At 38.5% G+C, this 16951-nt stretch overlaps 1 protein-coding gene across 3 annotated transcripts in view; it reads left to right on the forward strand.

The window, feature by feature from the left end:
- palm3 (paralemmin 3) overlaps nt 1-16951 on the forward strand; it is a 37228-nt gene that overhangs the window by 9739 nt on the left and 10538 nt on the right. For all 3 annotated transcript variants that reach the window (XM_023955569.2, XM_023955565.2, XM_078946151.1), the window contains one exon: nt 14857-14909. In XM_023955569.2, coding sequence (XP_023811337.1) covers nt 14865-14909 — 45 coding nt within the window. In that variant the 5' untranslated portion in view covers nt 14857-14864. The remainder of the gene's footprint in view (nt 1-14856; nt 14910-16951) is intronic.

Consider the following 16951-nt stretch of genomic DNA (forward strand, 5'->3'; position numbering starts at 1 on the left):
AATAAAGGAAAAATGCTTGTGACAGTCTAATTTTAGCCTTTAGACATTGTCGTCATTGCAAACATTCTCTAGACCGTGAGTAACAGCCAGCTAAGACTGGAACAGCTTACAGGAAGATTTAACTGTTTGTGAATGTACTCATCTTCCAATATTGTCTGAAATCTTAATCCATCCTTTTTTCTAAACCCGCTTAACTCCTTTTGACGTCATGGGGTTGTTGGAGCCTATCCCAGCTACTGTTGGGGGTAAGGCGTGGTACATGCTGGACAGGTCGACAATCCATTGTATTTATTCTTTACAGTCATTTGTATTCATCACAAGTCATTGCTGCTGCACAGCACAGTCTACTGTCTGGATAAGCATGTTCCTTTCTACAGCTATAGATTTGATGAGTCCAAGAAGAATTTAGCACAGCATTCAAGATGCTGACACTTTTTTCACTTTTTTTAAAAATCTGCTGCTCAACTCAGTGGCCCTGAAACTTGATTAATATCACCCCACATCCCTCTATAGCTCATATTTAATGTTTTTGTGGCAGATGGTGAATTTGACTTGGCGTGTTTTCAGGGGCTTCACCAAAACTCGGATGTATCCATGTTCAGAATTTAGACTTGCTGTTGCCATCTGTTTGTTGCTGTAGCAAACCAAATAAATGCAGAAACTGTGGTTTGACTTTCTAGAGACATTGATTAATAAATGCAGCATATTTATTACTCCAAAAACACTTTCAATCAATGCCGTGGGGGGGTCTGGCAAAGCCAGTGCAGCTGGATTTTCTGTTATCTTTGAGTCTCAATTTCTGCCGTTAACGCCGTGGTCATGATGAATCCATTATCGTCCAGATCATGTAACTCCTTGATTACATTTCTAAATCTTTCAGTGGACCATTTGGCCAATGATTAAACAATCATTTAGAGTAGATTTGATGTAATATTGATGAGATCAAGAGAGCATGGGGCTGCCTGGAGACTGACGGTCATTCTAGCCAAGTATTAAGTACTAACGACTCGAGCTGAAACAAAAGGAAGAAAAACTGAAAGTGAAACGCTCAACAGCCTTTTGTCGGACGGTTCTGTTTCAAATACACCAGACAAGTTTGAAGATTTTACAGCAGTGGATTCAATATGATGTTTCAGGATTTAGAAATTTGATATTTTCTTTCAGATTTGGCACCAAAGTCTCCTTTTTTTCTATTTGCATTTTAAATCTGTTTCCTTCTCTTCAAACTGAATTTACAGTTGAATAGCAGTTCATAAAGAGTATGTGTTAGCTTGTGATCATCACCATCTAATTTCTTTAAATGGAGAACTTGTGCAATGAATGTAGCTATTTATATGCGCGGTGATCTCCAAGACTGAAAGTTAAAGACTGAAAAGCCTTCTAATGCCCTACAAAGACAACATTGCTCGTGTGATGCCTCAGAGGTGGCAGAGGTAAAGGGAGAGGGACATGTTCCTACATCTCGAAGGAAATCTAGTATTTCCTGTACTGATGATGTTTGACCTCAAAGTTGTTCCACGGTTATGCTGGAAGGTTTTGGAAAGTAGGGTCCTCTGATAAAAAAGAAGAAAAAATAAATCAAGAGTTGCATCACATTTGATGCTAAACTGATGCTAAATCTTTGGCTTGTCAGAGGAGGTCCTTTTAAAGACTCACTACATTGAAAATTGTTTTTTTGACATTTGGATTTATCAGCGCTCAAAGCGCTTATATTATTCCATGTCCATAATCCATTCACTTCTCATTCATAGTTATACTTAGTGATGGTAAGCTAGTAAAGCGCTATGGAAGTATAGAATTATTTATAAGTATACGCCATTTACTGTTTGCCATTTTTGCTAACTTGAACTAAGCCTTGTTTAGTTGCTCGCAAGAGTCAAAGTTTGTACACTGCAGTTATTTTTTTTAAAACACAATATTTTAATCGCTGTCAGAGATGACTAATCATTTTTATTTGACCATTTGCAGCAATTCAAATAGCCTTTGCACAATGGAAAAAAGCGCAGATATCTTCTCCCTCTAGGCTTCAACTAATTTAACCACACCTTAAGTGTAATTAGGGCTAAAAAAAAACAATACAGACAGGGTTTGAATGTTCTAACACATGCTTTCTTGATGACTCCAAAAAGAGATCAGATGGAGTTCCATGGGCGAGCTCTTTTTGTGCAAGTGTTCCTGCAGCAGGATGCAGTGGGCAGCGCCAGGCGAGGCCTAAGACCAGCCTGCCTCTTGCTGAACAGAGACTCTTTTGAGTGTGTGTCTTTCGTGCACCTGTGTTTGTTCAGTACCTGACAGAAGGCCATTGATCCCTTTTCCAATCTTTTTATAGCAAGCAAAGAGAAATTCTTCCTGTGACGAGCCATGTTTTCATCAGTGTCTTTTTTTGCAATGCTGTTTAGTCAGATTGTCAGATTGCATTAAACTTGCAGACCGCCATGCAGCAGGACCTGTTAGATTTCTTTTGATACATCTTTGCCTTTGATGCTTTGCAGTGCATACACTTCCCTGTGATCATGTCTGGAAGCTTACCGTGTGTGAAGCTAATACCCTGATAACTATGTGATTGTTGGTTTCTTTTGTGATTCCTGGGAGGTTCCAGGATGATAAATGACTCAGAGTGACTCTAGTATGTTGTTGAATCCGATAATAACTGTTCTCTTTGTAATGTAGGAGACGCATGCCTGAACTGCCATGTTTTTTGATGCACACAGGATGTGGAATGGTGTGTTTTCATTGCCCCAACCTGCACTGTCAATCAGAAGAACTTGGCCATGTGCAAGTTCACTAGTACCACAACATTACCGATTCTACCCACACAAGTGTAAAGCACCCACATCCTTCCACTGTGCGTCTATTTCTGTCTATAAATATGTAAACATCTCTCTAAAACAATTTTTTTGCTGCAGAGTCTGGCAGCGCCCGGCTGTGTCTACAGCTCGCCGCTCCCCCAGGGGATATGCGGAGCAGAAATTTTACCTAACTAAGCGTGCGACAACTAATAGGATTTTTTTATTTTGAATAATACATTTTCCCGAAACCAGAAGCTTAAAAATACCACCCATCACAGCCCGTGAAAATATTACATTAAACCAGTCTGCTGCCTGAAAAAGGTTGGAGATCACTGCTCGACTAGATGAACCATGTATTAGAATATAACACGCTTTTTATCGTTATGACCAAAAAAAAACCCACAATGAATGCTTAAACTCACAGAGACCCTTTCATTTTACATTTATCAGTTGATAAACCAACAAAAAAGGGTACGTATTAACACCTGCTGTGTAATAAATGGTGCCAGTGGCATGCAGATCATTAGGCACATTTTAAGAACAAGCCAGTGGGGAATTGGGAGATGTTTCAACTCGCCACAAATCTGTTGATTAAACCATTTAGCCTGCATGTGGTGTGGCTGTCAAACACAGTAAAAGCAGAGTATTCTCTAATGAAAGTAATGATTGGGGTACAAGCTCCCTCCTTCTGCATCAAGTATCAGATATTCCAGTTAAAAAAAAAAAAACAACAACCACTGAATGACTTCCATAATGACTTCCATGTTTAATATATCACATTGTTTATCAAAATAAACATATGTATAGGATGTATTTAATGACTGTGTGTAGGGGGAAAAGGTGTTCAAATAGATTTTTTACTTACTTGTGGATGGACCCAACAGAACTCTGAACCTTAGTTATACCTTCCCAATTTTTTAAATTTGGAATGTAGAAAATTCCAGTCAACAAGTCTGTCCAGCTTCAGGCTTCAATTTTACTTTCCAGATTTCATGTAACATGCAAGACAATCTGTCACTGCATCTGTGTTCATGTTAGTATATAAATGTGCTTCATTTTTATATTGTTTTTTTATTTACTTTAAACTGAATTAAAAAAACTTTGTAGTGATCTGTAACAGGAACCGAAGTAAAAAAAAAAAAGTTCACGTAAAAGTAGAACATATCCAAATCTTTTTATATATATTTTTTTATTTAAGGAGATCACATATCTAAACTGTACCAATTGGCGGCTGATTACATCTCAACGTAACATAATAACGAGAGGTGCAGTGGCCTCAACACAGATGGGGCATCACACCTTTATTTGTATTACACATTGGGCAAGAAGTGTAAAAACACTAGTTTATAAAACATCTAAACAATTGTAACCAGCTAATATATTACTACTGGATATTCTTATATTATAATAAATTTCTTTGAATAATGCCCCTGGCTTTACAGTAACCCTTTAAATTTTGAGATATGTTATCAAGTGACTAACTGCAGACTTGTGCTCCGCCCTTTTCCTGCTTTCTCTGTCATTCTGCACACCTGGCAGGTGTGGGCTGATTACCCTGATTTGCACCTGTTGGGTAAATGAGCCATTGGAGGCATGAACCAGAGAGGAATGGAGCAGCAGCGGCAGCTAGAGTGGTAGCAGTGTGTGTGTTGGGTTATGTGCTGGTTGTTGTCTCATTTTCCTTTGTCCTCACCAATCCTCTATTGCTGGGTTTTGATATCCGAGTTTGGAGCCCTTGGTAGTCCTGAAATGGAAGCTATATTTGTAGATAAGATTGTGTTTGGCAAGCAGTAGCAGGGGACCATAGATCTCCAATGGTCAACTCAGCAGAGAGTCGGCTTCTTTTCTGACTGGTTTTGTGATTGGCCCAGGTTCCAAGCCCCTCATTCTTTTTATGTCTGTTTTTGCACTTGCACATCAATTCATCTCCCTTTATTTTGCAGGACACAGTTTTCTCACACGATAAATTGTTATCAAGCTTTCTGGTCTCTCTTCTCATGTGTTATGGCTCTCTACGTCGGTTTTTTTCCTCCATAGACTGAGGTGGGCGTGCCTGTCTGGGCTGTAACATATTGTGTACTGGAAACTGATGTATCAATAACTGAACAATGTCAAGTGTTACAAAACAACACAGCCTACAAATTGCAGTGTGTTGCCTATCAGCCAACACAGGTTGTCCTTATTGTTTTTATAGTCTAAATTTTAAAAACAAATCCAAAAAATGAGTTCTCTGATAAATGTTCTGATGAAAAATGATTGGGTGTGTTTTTCTTGTATAAAACCACAGAGCATTTTCCTTTTTCATCTGCAGGCGTGTGTAGATTGAATTATGCAGTTCTAGCGTGTCAGAGGAAGCCAGGAAATGTCAACCAAGTGATTCTTATTTTGTTCATTCCAGACCTGCTGCTCTCCCTTCTGTTCTCACAAAGCCAATGTCACTATTCCAGTGATCTGGTCATAGACCTCTTCTTACCCCACAAGGCAAATATACATTGTTACATAAACAGACACAGGACCACTGAGGTCAAACATAAACCACATTCTTTTGCAGAGGGACTAGATGAAAGGTCCTAAAGATTCAGAGATAACATGCTGAAGGAACTGGTTTCATCCATAAGTTTTAGATCATGTAGACTTCTCCTGCAAACTCTGCTCTTGCAGTCATTCCTAATTTGTTTATGTTCAAGCGTGTCAAAAGTCCCCCTGCCAATTCAGCACTGGCAAAAACAGGCGTCTTCCATGTCAAGAAAGGCGGGTCAGGAACAAATTCTGAAGTCAAACCAAGGAGATGGCAGCCCACCGTTGGACTTTATGAGCCAGAAATCCCAGCAACCCCGTTTACATGACAACAATGTTCCTGGATTTGTTTACTGTATTTTGATCACACTGCCTCTAAAATCGGCCAGAGGATGCAGATGCACAGAAATGTGTTTGTGAAACTTATGCTTGTCATTTTTGTTGCAAAACGTAAACAAATATTTTTTTTTCTTAGAAAAAAATCTATTTTTTTGTTCTTGTGTACAAATGCAATAAACATAACATTTGGAATGCATAATGCAAAGTCTTTGTTACATATTAAAAAAAAATATTAAAGTGGATACTAACAGCAGGCCACTGACTTCAGCTGCGTCTGACTTTTAAGGTGGGATGAATAAATAAAGCAAAACAAAAAGACACAACCGTCACAAAGCTGGTATTTTCTAAATATAATAAATGTGAATTCTACATGCCTGCAACTTTATTAAATGTGTGTGAGAAACATTCAAAAGTCAGTCGCCACATATTAGGCAGAGCGAGCAGCTCCTGGTACGTGGGAACAACTGTCTCAATAAACCCGCATGTCAAGGAAAACATCCTGGTTTTGTCTGTAAATAGCAGCTTTATTTTTCTTTTAAGTCAAAGGCTTAAAAGTTTTTAACATAAAGCTTTACCAGCTGATTCTTACATCTAAATGGCTGGATTGTTTGTACTTTTATTTTGGCTCAAAGCTTAATCCTAAAAGAAAATAAAAATAGAAGCTACATGATTTTGATTTCTCCCTGTTGTAGTTAGATATTTGGGTGTCAACCTTCCTTTTTTTTAAATGAAAACTAAGAACACATCAAGGTTTTTATCTCAATTGAATTTCTTTAGTTTTATCTTGACTCTTAGGTAACGACTTTAGAAACGATTGAGCCTTTCTTCTTCTGAAATTTCTGAAAACCCTGCAGTGCAAAACGCCTGCTGAGTAGTGGGTTAGGCAGTGATGTATGTCACAGCACTGGCCTTTTTACTTCGATTGTTCCTTTCGGTGTGCCCCCACTCTTTGTCTCTGACTTTCCAGTCCATTGTGTGACTAAGTGTGAGAGGGAGACATACAGAGAGTGTGTGGGAGACTTTGGATGTTGTCAGAGCAGTCAGGTCAGGCAGTATGAAGTCTGACCTGGTTTTTGAAAGGACTTGATAAAAGTGTCTCGATTCTGTATTCGTTTCCAACATTGAATAAAACTGATACATTTAACATGATGTTATTTAGAGTATAAACTTTACAGAAATCTCAATCAAATCAATGATATTCCCCTAAAAGTTTATATCTGGACGTCTACGTGACAGAGCTCAGGGGGGTCGCCATAGGTTTGTAAAAAACAAAGTGCTGTTTGAATGTATAGTTGGAGAAATGTTGACCCAAATGTAATGTATTGGCTTGGGGTCCCTATGGCTCCCGAGCCCTTTGAGTAAATTCCTGGCAACAGCCCGTTCAATGTCATTATTATTGGCATTTCACTACTAAATTCTAGATTTATGACTGTTTTGACATCTTTCTCACATCACACGTGTGTAGGTCGATGCCTTTTTTTATCCCACAAAATGGTTCCAGTTAAAATGCAAAGATTTACGATTAAACCAACTATTTAAAATAAATTAGACATAATTAATTCTTATAGTTGCAATGAAGACATTTTATCTGCAGTATGGAACCATTTCAGGTTATTCAGTGTGCTTTTTTAAAAGGCATTAGCTATTTGTGTTAATTCATTGAACCTTTTTAAAATGGCCTTTGCTCCCATCTGCTTGTTCTTTTAATAGATTGCAAAGCTCTAATAACCTTGTCCCAATACAACCTGGACATGACTTGATATTTGTTTTGTTCCGTTTTGTTCTGAGATTTCCCTGAATTGTAACTCAAGGTGAATATCTTCTTCAGAATTTGTCTTTTGTCCAGGTCCCTTGTTTTTTTTTCAGTGCCAGTGCTTCTAATGAAAAGAATAAATGCCCCATATAAATTTTTAATGTCATATCACTATTCGTATTTTTATTGCAAAGCTAATGAATACTTTCACGTTCTCCATTAAGCCTTATGGTGGCTTTGTACAGTCTGGACACATCAGAATTACCAATTACCTTGAAATTCATTTTGTTTTATTACTTTAAGTCAGTCCATAATTTGAAATTTAATGTGCTCCTCATGCTTCTAATATCCCCTTTTGAGGAATTGTGATTTAATTTCAATTCCTGTAAGAACATAATCTTTATTATATCTGTACAAGCAATATAAAAAGTTTACTTTGTCAGTGGTAACGTTTTGGTAGTCACCAATGAATAAGCCTCTCAAAAATAAAAGTAAATTGCTGTTCAAGAAGAAAAAAAAGGGTTTGCTGTTGCCCACCTGCAGAGAATCTCATGTGTCTTTGGCTGAGATTAATAACTTGATTCCAGCATTTCAGAGCCTGACTGGCACATCTGTTTCCTTGAAAGTGTTCTTGCTGTGAAAAGCCAACCGTCATCATCTTATTTACTCATGCATCTCTAGAGGAATAGAATTGGCTAGATTGGAATGTTTTCTTTACTTTTTTACAGCACAAAGGCTGAACTGCTCATAAAAAAATACATATATATATATATATATATATATATATATATATATATATATATATATATATATATATATATATATATATATATATATATATATATATATATATATATATATATATATATATATATATATATATATATATATATATATATATATATATATATATATATATATATATATATATATATATATATATATTAGGCCTGCACAATATACCACAAATTTATCGTTATCGCGACATCAAGCTGTGCAATATGCATACCGCAAAAGACGGCGAAAATTAAAAATTCAACATTGGGAGTTGGGTCATCTAGACCCACTAGACAGTGCTCTGAACCTTTTTTCTTCAATGATTTGTGATCTTCACTGGTGTCCATGGATTACATGAAATCTTTCCACCTTTATCCACCTTTGTCGTGGTAGGGAGAACACGTCAAAGTAAGATAGCACAAGGGTTAAATGTGCTAAAACAAACGAAAAATGAAATAAATCCCTTTATGCATTTAACCAATCGGAAGGACAAGTTTACGCTGTTGATCAATCAAATGAGCCCTTTTATGTTTGATGTTTGCCTCCTATGTCGACAAGAGTCATTTGGAGTATAATTTTTATACTGTTGCATTGAAATGGAAATGATGTTTTTGGTTGGTTTGATATTTGTTTATATACCGCAAATCCTATCGTTATCGCAATATTAATCACCAATATCGCATATCGCGGGTTTTCCTCATATCGTGCAGCCCTAATATATATATATATATTCATTCATTCATTCATTCATCTTCTTTACCGTTTTTCCCTTTCGGGGTCACGGGGTTGCCGGAGCCTATCCCGGCCACTTGGGCGTAGGCAAGGGATGCCCTGGACTGGTCGCCAGTCTGTCGCAGGGTAGAACATCCTCAATCACACATCCATTCACTCTCACACTCACACCTATGGTCAATTTAGAGTTGCCAATCAACCTATGAAGCATGTTTTTGGACAGTGGGAGGAAGCCGGAGATCCCGGAGAAAACCCACGCATGCACGGGGAGAACATGCAAACTGCACACAGAAAGGTCCCCCATTGATGTTCTGGTTCAGGTCCCCCAGCCGGGACTTGAACCGGGGGCCTTCTTGCTGTGAGGCAAGAGCACTAACCACTGCGCCACCGTGCAGCCCCCGTGCAGCCCCACTATATATATATGTGTGTGTGTGTGTGTATATATATATGTATATATATATATATATATATATATATATATATATATATATATATATATATATATATATATATATATATATATATACACACACACACACATACACACACACACACACACAGAGTCAGGACCATAAATATTTGGACAGATACGCATTCTTTCTAATTTTGTTTCTGTACATTACCACAGTGAATTTTAAATAAAACAACTCAGATGCCATTGAAGTGCAGACTTTCAGCTTTTATTCCATGGGTTGAACAAAAAGATTGCATGAAAATGTGAAAAACTAAAGCATTTTTTAACCACAATCCCTTCATTTTGTGGGCTCGTAAGTAATTGGACAAATGAAATAACTGAAAACCAAATGGTCATTACTAATATTTGGTTGAAACCCTTTGTTGGCAATGACAGCCTGAAGTCTTGAACTCTCGGACATCACCAGATGCTGGGTTTTCTCCTTCTGAATGCTCTGCCAGGCCTTTACTGCAGCGGCTTTCAGTTGCTGTTTGTTTGTGGGCCTTTCTGTCTGAAGTTTAGTCTTTAACAAGTGAAATGCTGCTCAATTGGGTTAAGATCAGGTGACGGACTTGGCCATTCAAGAATATTCCACTTCTTTGCTTTAATAAACTCCTGAGTTGCTTTGGCTGTATGTTTGGGTCGTTGTCCATCTGTATTCTGAAACGCTGCAAGTTTGGCTGCATTCACCTGGATCTGCGCAGACAGTCTGTCTCTGAACACCTCAGAATTCCTTGGACTGCTTCTGTCCTGTGTCACGTCATCAATAAACACTAGTGTCCCAGTGCCACTAGCAGCCATGCACGCCCAGACCATCACACTGCCTCCACCGTGTTTTACTGATGATGTAGTGTGCTTTGGATCATGAGCTTCTCCACGCCTTCTCCATACTTTTCTCTTGCCATCATTCTGGTAGAGGTTGATTTTGGTTTCAGATGTCCAAAGAATGTTTTTCCAGAACTGTGCTGGCTTTTTTTAGATGCTTTTTATCAAAGTCCAATCTAGCCTTCCTATTCTTGAGGCTTATGAGTGGCTTGCATCTTGCAGTGTACCCTCTCCTTCTACTTCCATGCAGTCTTCTTTTCATGGTAGACTTGGATATTGATCCGCCTACCTCCTGGAGAGTGTTGTTCACTTGGTTGGCTGTTGTGAACGGGTTCCTCTTCATCATGGAAATGATTCTGCGATCATCCACCACTGTTGTCTTCCATGGACGTCCAGGTCTTTTTGCGTTGCTGAGTTCACCAGTGCTTTCTTTCTTTCTCAGGATGTACCACACTGTTGATTTTACCACTCCTAATACTGTAGCAATTTCTTGCATGTTTTTTTTCCTGTTTTCTCAGCTTAATGATGGCTCCTTTCACCTGCATGAAGAGCTCCTTTCACCTGCATGTTGTCTGTTCACAGCAAAATCTTCAAAATGCAAGCACGAGTCCTCTAATCAACTCCAGGCCTTTTATCTGCTTCACTCATACTGACATAACTAGGGAATTGGTCACAACTGCCCATGCAATAGCATGGAAGTCAGTTTTCCAATTACTTACGAGACCATGAAATGAAGGGATTCATTCATTCATTTTCTAATACGTTTTGTCCCTATTGTGGTCACGGGGCTGCCAGAGCCTATCCCGGCCACTTGTGGGCGAAGGCAGGGGACACCCTGGACAGGTCACCAGTCTGTCACAGACAGGGTAGAATGTCCACAAACACACACCCATTCACTCTCACACTCACACCTATGGACAATTTAGAGTTGCCAATTAACCTATGAAGCATGTTTTTGGACGGTGGGAGGAAGTCGGAGATCCCGGAGAGAACCCACGCATGCACAGGGAGAACATGCAAACTCCACACAAAAAGGTCCCCCATTGATGTTCTGTTTTTTCATGTCCCCCAGCCATGACCTGAACCTGGGGCCTTCTTGCTGTAGGCAAGAGCGCTAACCACTGCGCCACCGTGCAGCCCTAGCCAAATGAAGGGATTGTGTTTAAAAAATGATTCAGTTTTTCACATTTTTATGCAATCTTTTTGTTCAACCCATGGAATAAAAGCTGAAAGTCTGCACTTCAATGGCATCTGAGTTGTTTTATTTAAAATTCACTGTGGTAATGTACAGAAACTAAATTAGAAAGAATGCGTCTCTGTCCAAATATTTATGGTCCTGACTGTATATGCCTTTAGCAGGTGTGTACATTTATACGACACAGTACTATGTTATATTTACCAGATTATGCAAAGGTAAAGTTATGCCCTTTTTTTGTGCAACGTGCTGTTTTTTTCTTCAGAAACACTTTGGTTACAGTTCTGCCTTTTAGATATTATTTCTTAAAGACCCGCTCTGATGAAAATTGTGTATTTTATGTTTTTATTATGTTGTGGCAATTTTTTCATGATGGATGACATATTTAAAGAAAAGGACGCTTAAAACTGTATTTCCTGAGTATTTTCTTCTTTTAATGAATCAGGAGAAGACAAAAATATGCTATTTTGATAAAGTTTGTAGATGTAAAATAGGATCTACAACAGCAAGCCACAAGCTCCCTGCTCTGCTTCATGCCGATGCATTCACTTGTAGACGAATAGATTCATGTACGTCTGAGCTGGCATCTGGCTTAAAACCGAATGACTGGATAGTTAAAAGACTGTTGCACTGCTAATGTTAGGTTGTGGTGTGAGGGGCTGTAAGATAGTGGGAGAGTGCCTAAACAGAGAGCTCTCAGCAATGGCACCAACTGTCCTGCCCACAACTCAGAGGTAAATTTCTAGTGAACTACTGCTGCTCTGCAAAAACTATGTTCTAGAAAATGACACGTTTATTATTTTTTCCCCCCTAGAAATCCATAATCATAGCTAAAAGACCACTGGGAACACTGTAAAAATGGCACAAAAGATGATCAGAGTGTGTTTTGACATGGTTCAGAAACTGGTGCTATATAGTTAATATGTTGACTTATCTGAGCTGCTGTCATTTTTAAATTCAACTATTTCAGTTTTCTGGTTGGAGCTGTCTGTTCAGATTAAAGTAGATTAACATCTTGATGATAATTTCTCTCTTATGAGAATGGGAACGTGTTTTCTCTAAGCGTATCCATTGTCACAGATCTTTCAACTCTTCTCATCACACTTGCCCTTGTTTTGGTGTCACACTGGTTCCCCTCAGTGCTGACATTTGGGGATCTTCAGCTTAAAATAGTTTTAACCAGTTACTGCATTTCGTGTCACCTCATTCTTCTCTCTACTTTTCCTGCTGCTTTTTCTCCAACCCTCATGATTGATGTCTCAACTTTTTCCACTTTGTCTTGCCTCTGTCTCCTTCCATCCTCCTGTACCGTGCCTAATTATTGGAGTCAGTAAGTATCTACTGGGAACTCCTCTGTATTTTTTCATCAAAGCCTTGGTTATGTTTGCTTGTTTATCTTAGACTTCTATTCTAGGCGTTCTTCTGGAGCCCTGAAGAAACACAAAGCTCCTGTCTCTGCGGAGACTTGTACTGTAAGCTGTCACTGCGCATCCAGATATTCAAAACCTTCCACAAAAAAGATTTAATGTCTTGATTTCTGCTGAGGTGTATGTAGGTGTGTATTTGTCTTTCAACTCTTTCCTCTTTTATATATATAAAAGAGGATATATATATACCGGATGTGTGTGTGTATATATATACACACACGCCTAAAATATAAAGAGTTTCTTCTAATTCAGAGGTTACTCCAACTAGATGATTTCATCAATAGTCTCCGGTCCACTACGTTGGGGCATAGCTGCCAGCGCTTGAAAATGCATAAAAAAACGTTGGTTTTATGACTTTAAAAAGGTCATGCCAAAGCAAAAAGTCATCACTTAAATTTACATGTAAACTTCTGTGCAGCAGAGCATACCAATGTGAAGAAAAGCGCTTCTCCTCCGCAGCACAGCGCAACGAGGAACACCCTCGTGGCAGAGGGCTTGACATCCCTCCACCACGAGGGTTAGCTTTTAAAAAAAACTATTTCGGACATGCCCCTACAATTGGAGGGGTAGGGAGAAGCCGTAGGGGAGAGTAGGAATTTAACTCAATGGCCACTTTATTAGACACTCCTGTCCAACTGCTTGTTAACCCAGTTTTCAAATCAGCCAATCACATGCAGCTCAATGCATTAAGGCATGTAGACATCTGCTGCAGTTCAAACTGAGCATCAGAATGGAGAAGAAAGGTGATTGGGTTAGTGACTTTGAACATGGCATGGTTGTTGCCAGACAGGCTGGTCTGAGTATTTCAACAGCTGCTGATCTACTGGGATTTTCACCCACAACCATTTCAAAGGTTTTCAGAGAATGGTTTGAAAAAGAGAAAATATCCATTGAGCAGCAGTGGCTTGTTGATGCCAAGGGTCATAGTAGAGTGGCCAGACTGGTTCCATGGTGTTTCTTTTTATCATCATGTTGATGTTGTTGTTGTTTTTTTCATTACATGAGGCTTTTAAGCAGCAAAGTGTCCTAACAGCATAACACTGCCACCTTCGTACTTCTTCTGTTCTGTGATTTTGCTGCTTTTAAAAATACAATTCAGTTCAAATGTAACCAATTGTTTGTAGTCATAGCTTTCTTCATTTTGTCAAAAATGAACTTATTGGAAAATGTAGGTTTTATAGTAGAATGAAGCGAGCCCAGATAGACGTTACTGTATCCAGTGCATGTATTAATTGTTGACTGTCTTTCTTTGAGTCTTTTTATGATTGTGTTGTTTTGGGGCTGTTTTCTGTTTTAAAAGGGAATTTCAATTTTTTACCCCTCAAATTCTTCAGCGTACCATCAGCTGGTCAGATCTGACGTGAGTTTAATCCGAATTAAGATTAAATACTACATTACTCCATTTCTAATACCAAACACTAGTTTGTGGTGGTGGTGTTGTTTGGTTTGTTTTTGTAAAACATGTTTTTGTTCTACAGATAATAAATTCTTTATGCTCCAAAATAACATGTTTTTTTTCCCCAAAAATATGACTTTTGATTCAGAAAAGAAATGCGGCTCCAAACGCCGTCTGTTTTCCAAGAACTCACTAATGACTGCCTTGCTAGAAGCTGGTTGCTATTTACGTTTCTCTCGTGTCTCTGAGTTTCGGGGACCTCCGACATCGCCCCATTTATTGTCAGCTGCAGGGAAAACAAATGTTGTCTTTGCTTCCTTGCATTGATACGCCTAAGGCTTTGCAGAATCCAAACGCAAAACAAAACATTGGAAAGTGGGAGGACATTTTTAGTGAGCGCTGTGAGCCAGTGAGGTCCGAATTTTGGTCAAATTACATCCTTCACTAAATGTTGAAGTCCTGCTTCAGATCTTGTTACTATTCAAATATCGATTTTTATGTTCTCTGACTAAAAACAAGTAGAAAAAGACATTAAAAGACGGTCTGAGAAAACGTTTTGTGGGACATATGTTGTGGGGTCATTATCTCTGAGCATAGATTTTGTATCTCTGTTCAAACTTTGGGTCCTATTCATTGATCTGTTGTGTGACAGGTGCCAGGATGGATGAGGCGGAGAAGTACAAACAGCGACTGGATGCTATTGCAGTAAGTACACAAAGAAACAGGAAAACTTCAGAAGAGCAGTATGTTTTTTTAATAGTTATAAATGGTTAAAATGTGTTGTTGGGTGTTTCACGGAAATGCAACAATTACAATATTTTTACCAACATTTCATCATGAGCCTTCAAAGCATAAAATCTGCAACATATAAGCGCCCACGAGCATGTGGACTTTAGCGAGGGAACAAAAGGAGATTATACTTTGCCATCCTTGGATTTAGGGTCCTATTCACTGGTTGGGATTGTGGCACCCATTGGTAACGACTAGTGCCAGAATATGTGGCACAGTTCTTGGAAGAAAAAGGAAAAAACACAGAAATTGAACTCTTAACCTTGGGTAAAATTGTAATCTCACAAGTCCCACTGAAGAGGCAGAGCTCCGATGCATTCTGAAATGTGCTTGATGAGACTTCAAACGGTGCTGCATACGGTACATGATCGTTTTTCTCTGCTGCTCTGTAGGAGTCTTGTTCCCTCACACAAAAGTGTTCTCACGGAACTAATGAACTAAAATTTCTGAAATGTTGCATTGTTCTGCTAGCTGTCAGCAGATTGGTCAAAGATATGGAAATGGTTGGCAATAGCGTTCAAACACACAGTAATGTAACTGTGCTAAAATTACCCTAAGGGACTTAAAGGATGTCAAGAAAATATCCCCCACACCGTTACGCCATGCGCTCCCTGTAAATTAAAAAGGCTGTATTTACACGGTTTGCTTCAAATTCTTAACCCACTGTTTAACTGGTGCTGACGGAATTAAGACACACCAGACTGTGAAGAGTTTTAAAGTAAATTAGTGATTCTGTCCAATTTGTGCCTTTGGTTTCATGAACAATAGCAAAATGGTTGTCCTGTCTCTTTTCACGCTTGTAGAGTAAGTTTTAGGCATTTTTTGCAAAAGGAACCATCCCACAATCATGATCTTTTGCAAACCTATACCTTATGGGGAGTTAAAATTATCAGGCATTTTTTGGTACAAGCACCAAATTCAACATGGATGTACCTTTTCATCCCCACTTCCAGAAAAGCACAGTAGCCACGAGAAAGTCTTAAGATTTTGAAATGTATAAAATGCAAGATTATTCTGTAATTACCCCTCAAATTTAAAGACTGCATTTTGTGCGTACACACGGCCCAAACTGTTGAGACTGGGGCAAATAAATATAAAATATTTTTATAACAGTTGAGTGTATAGCCCTCATCTTTCCAGTTGGCCGCCATTGGGGGTTTTTCTCTTGGCAAACAGGCTTTTCTGAAAAAGGAGACCCAGAGGTACATTCATGGCAAATTTGGTGCTTTTACCACAAAATGCATGATTAATCTGAAATATCAACTCAACTCCAAGTTCCACTCGTTCAAACTTTCAGCCTGCGTTCAATTGCCACGCATTTTGAACCTAAAGCCTCAAAATGCACTTAAAACTTGCGTAGCTATTCATAAATGCGAGAGTTTTAAACACAGAGGCCGGAAACAATAAAGCCAGACAAAAAAGAAACTTCTTTTCATGTAGTACAAAGTGAAAAACAATAACTTTAAGAACTTCATCCCTGCAGTTAATCAGTTGTTCTGAATTTAAGGCTAAAGGGGATGGTGGAATGACTGTTAATGAGTTTTAGTTTCCCTTGAAAACTTATAGAAATCTGCAAGAACAAACTTTAAGTTGTTTTTGGAAAACATTTTAATGTCCTGGAGAGGTGAAGTCATTGATAAATCTATGGGAGCAGGTAATGTTCCTTCACACCAGACAATTGTTTTCAGATTGATTTTTCTGAGGTAATTATGGCTGGAATTACACAGAAATATACAGGGTGGTATTGCTTTGCCTCCCTTAGTCCTACTTTCTGTGGTCTTATTTCTTTCTAGTTTCAAAATAAAACACAAAGCAACACAATTGAAAAATGTCCCTGGTGTTGATGGGTTTTCCAAGGCAATGCAGGTTTATGTTATTCGTTTCCATTTTTTCTCTAAAAATCGTATTTCTGCTTCTTCTTTTTTTTAACCTTATGTGTGTTATAGTTTTTCCACTAT

The sequence above is a fragment of the Oryzias latipes genome, chromosome 1 (genome assembly GCF_053564925.1).
Source record: "Oryzias latipes strain Hd-rR chromosome 1, Olatipes_Hd-rR_3.1".
In the NCBI taxonomy this organism is placed as follows: domain Eukaryota; kingdom Metazoa; phylum Chordata; class Actinopteri; order Beloniformes; family Adrianichthyidae; genus Oryzias; species Oryzias latipes.